Below are 2872 nucleotides of genomic sequence, written 5' to 3'. Positions count from 1 at the left end.
GCTGGGGAGGAGCCGGCAGTGCTGGAGGAGGGGGGAGCACAGGAAGTGAGGGGGCGGGGGGGAGAGAGCGCAAGGGGGGGCACTCACTATGCCCGCAGCTTTGGCAATGTCCGGATTGTTGTGTCCGAAGCTGCCGCTGTGGCTGGTGGAGACGGTGTTCTGCCGCTTCCCGCTGAGGCCCACGGCGTCCATCGACTGGCTGCGGCTGCGGATCACCCGCTGCAAGGCAGGCCCAACGGCTGTCACCCTCCTTCTCCTGGGGGGGCAGGCCCCCAGCCCAAAAGGGACGCCACGACCGGGCTGGTGGTCGGTCCGGGTCTGGGGAGCAAGCTCCCTCTCCCCATCCCAAAGGGCAGAGCCGCCACCCGCAGCGGTCCATGCCAAGCCCCCAAGCTCGGGGCCCGGACCACCCTTGCCACACATGGGCAGAGGGGGTGGGTGGGGAAGAACCCGGCCCGAGAGGCCAAAGTGGCTCACTGCAGCTCTCCGATCATCAAAGGAGCAGAGACCAGAAGAGAGACGGGCTCCTGGAGCCGCCCGGGGCTCAGGCATCCAGTGGGGAGCCAAAAGCTGGCCGTTTCGGACCCGGCCTCATCACCGGAAGGGCCTCCAAAGCTCGAGCAGATCTTGCGCCCACCTCTCCAGCGAAGAAGGGGTCTCTGGGAGGCGTCCCCAGGCGGGGGGGGGGAGGGAACCCCCGGGGCCCGGCCGGCTCCCTCACCTTGAAGGACTCAAAGAACCCCCCGCCGCTCCCGCTGCCGCCGTTCTCCAGCTTGTCCTCGTCGCCCCCCAGGCCCATCATGGACTGGCTGTTCAGGTGCAGCTCCTCGTAGAGCGTCTCCAGCAGGGCGGTCCGCGTGCGCTCCTGCGGGGAGGGGGAGAGCAAAGCCCACCGGGGGGACTGAGGAGGGTCTCCTGCGGGCAAAGGGAGCCGGGGGGGGGGGAGACAGGTCCCCCCCTCCAGGCCACACAAGGTGGTGGGACTCCTCCCCCCGCCCCCCGCCAGGGTGTTCCGCACTCCAAGGATCCCCCTGGTCGGTCCTCCTGTGCCCAAGAGGGAGGGAGGCCTTCGGAGGAGCAAAGCCGAGGGGCCAGGGGAAGGTTCGGGGGATTGCCCCAGCGCCCCACAGCCTCTGACCCTTGGACCCGCAACTCCTCTTTGCGAGGGTTCGGACCCCCTTGGCAGGGGAGCCCTGGCTGGCAAAGGTCACGGATCCTCACCTCCAGCTTGGCAAACTTCTCTGCCTTGTAGCAGGCGTACTCGGCATTGATCAGCTTGGTCAGGAGGAATTCCTGGAACTCAGGGCCCTGCACGGGGAAACCCGGAGGTGAGAAGCGGAAAGGGGTTCCTCAAGGTGTGTGTGTGGGGGGGGTCAATGCTCCCTCTAAGCTGTGGGGTCTTGTGAGCAAAAATTCTCCTTTGTGAGCTCCTGGCATTAAAGGCGGTGGCGGCTACAAGCATGGACGGCTTCAAGAGGGAACTGGATAAGCATCTGGAGCAGAGGTCCATCGGTGGCTATTGGCCACAAGGTATAGACAGGGACTCTCAGTCTGGGGCAAGGGATGCTGATGCTCTGTCTTCTTGGTGCTTGCGGGGGGGGGGGAACAGTGGGAGGGGCTTCTAATGTCCTGGCCTCACTGCTGGACCTCCTGATGGCACCTGGTATTTTTGGCCACCGTGTGACACAGAGTGCTGGACTGGGTGGGCCATTGGCCTGATCTAACATTGGCTTTTCTCATGTTCTTATGTTCTTAAAGTTGTGAGCAAGCCATTTGGCTGCTGCATAAATGAGTTTGCTCTGGAGCCCTCCTTCCTGAGCCAAGACAAAAATCTGTGAGCCGGAGGCTAAAAAACTGTGAGCTAGCTCACACTCACTCAGCTTAGAGGGAACCCTGGGGGGGTGTTCCTGATTGGTCACACATCCACCCTGTCTTCCCTCTGTCACCTGGGGGCCCCCTCCAATCCAGGCCCTGAACAGTCCCAGCCCTGCCCCACTGCAGAGCGGGGGCTACCTCACGTGTCCCCCCCGGGAGAGGCGGTGGCAACAGGGGCTGTCCCCTGGCAGCCAGGGGCCAGCATCCCAGAGGGAAGGGTCCCGCCCCAGGGGGCTAGAGGCCGACCACCGTCGCCCCCAAGAGGGCAGGAAGGAGGGGCTGGCGGAAGGGCCTGCCGCGCGCCTCAAATCCCCCCCCCCCCGGGCCACCCGCGCGGTTCCTGAGGTCGGTTTTTGGAAACCCTCTGGGGACCCCGGAAGCTCTGGGGGGGGGGGGCTTCCAGCACATCCCACCTTTCGGAAAACGGCCGGATTGGGCAGGTGGGGTCCAAAGAATGGCACGTCATCCCGGGCGGTGACGGAGACCTGCCAAGAGAGACAGAGAGTCACGCCTCGCTCTGGCCTCAGCCTTCCCTGGTGCCAGGCGGAGCCAAACACGAGGGCACGGCCCTCCGCCCTCACTGGCTCCAACTGCCCGGACGGTCCTTGGCAGGAGCCCAGAGAAGGACCCCCTGGCCGCCCCCGGGGGGAGAGAGAGAGAGAGAGAGAGAGACCCCCCGGGGCCCCCGCCACCTTGTAGAGGGTGTGGTCCGTGCAGGGGCTCTCCGCCTGGACCACCACGTAGGCATGCAAGAAGTTGGAAGCAATCATGTCGGGCACGAAGGGCGTGTTCTCATCCTGGAAGACGATGGCGACGATGTCATTGCCAATGTGCCGTTTCCGTTGCAACTGAGCCGGGGGGGGGCGGAAGAGGGGAGGGGGAGAGAGGGGGTCACTCGCAGGGCCCAGCTCCCTCCCCACGGCAGAGCAGCGGGGAAGGGGGCTGGAAGCCAAAGTCCCACCGGAAGGAGCCGGCTGCTCACCTGCTGGGCATCCCC

General features: G+C 65.4%; 1 protein-coding gene across 1 annotated transcript in view; it reads right to left on the bottom strand.

The window, feature by feature from the left end:
- Window positions 1-2872, bottom strand: part of RAP1GAP (RAP1 GTPase activating protein) — a 24781-nt gene that overhangs the window by 8874 nt on the left and 13035 nt on the right. The window contains exons 10-15 of the mRNA XM_015412570.1: window positions 2858-2872; window positions 2568-2723; window positions 2289-2360; window positions 1222-1308; window positions 722-865; window positions 88-219 (exon numbers count right to left, since the gene is read on the bottom strand). Of these exons, the coding sequence (XP_015268056.1) occupies window positions 88-219; window positions 722-865; window positions 1222-1308; window positions 2289-2360; window positions 2568-2723; window positions 2858-2872 (606 nt within the window). The remainder of the gene's footprint in view (window positions 1-87; window positions 220-721; window positions 866-1221; window positions 1309-2288; window positions 2361-2567; window positions 2724-2857) is intronic.

The sequence above is a fragment of the Gekko japonicus genome, unplaced genomic scaffold (assembly GCF_001447785.1).
Source record: "Gekko japonicus isolate JY-2015 unplaced genomic scaffold, Gekko_japonicus_V1.1 scaffold131, whole genome shotgun sequence".
In the NCBI taxonomy this organism is placed as follows: domain Eukaryota; kingdom Metazoa; phylum Chordata; class Lepidosauria; order Squamata; family Gekkonidae; genus Gekko; species Gekko japonicus.
This window is presented reverse-complemented; position numbering and strand designations above follow the sequence as displayed.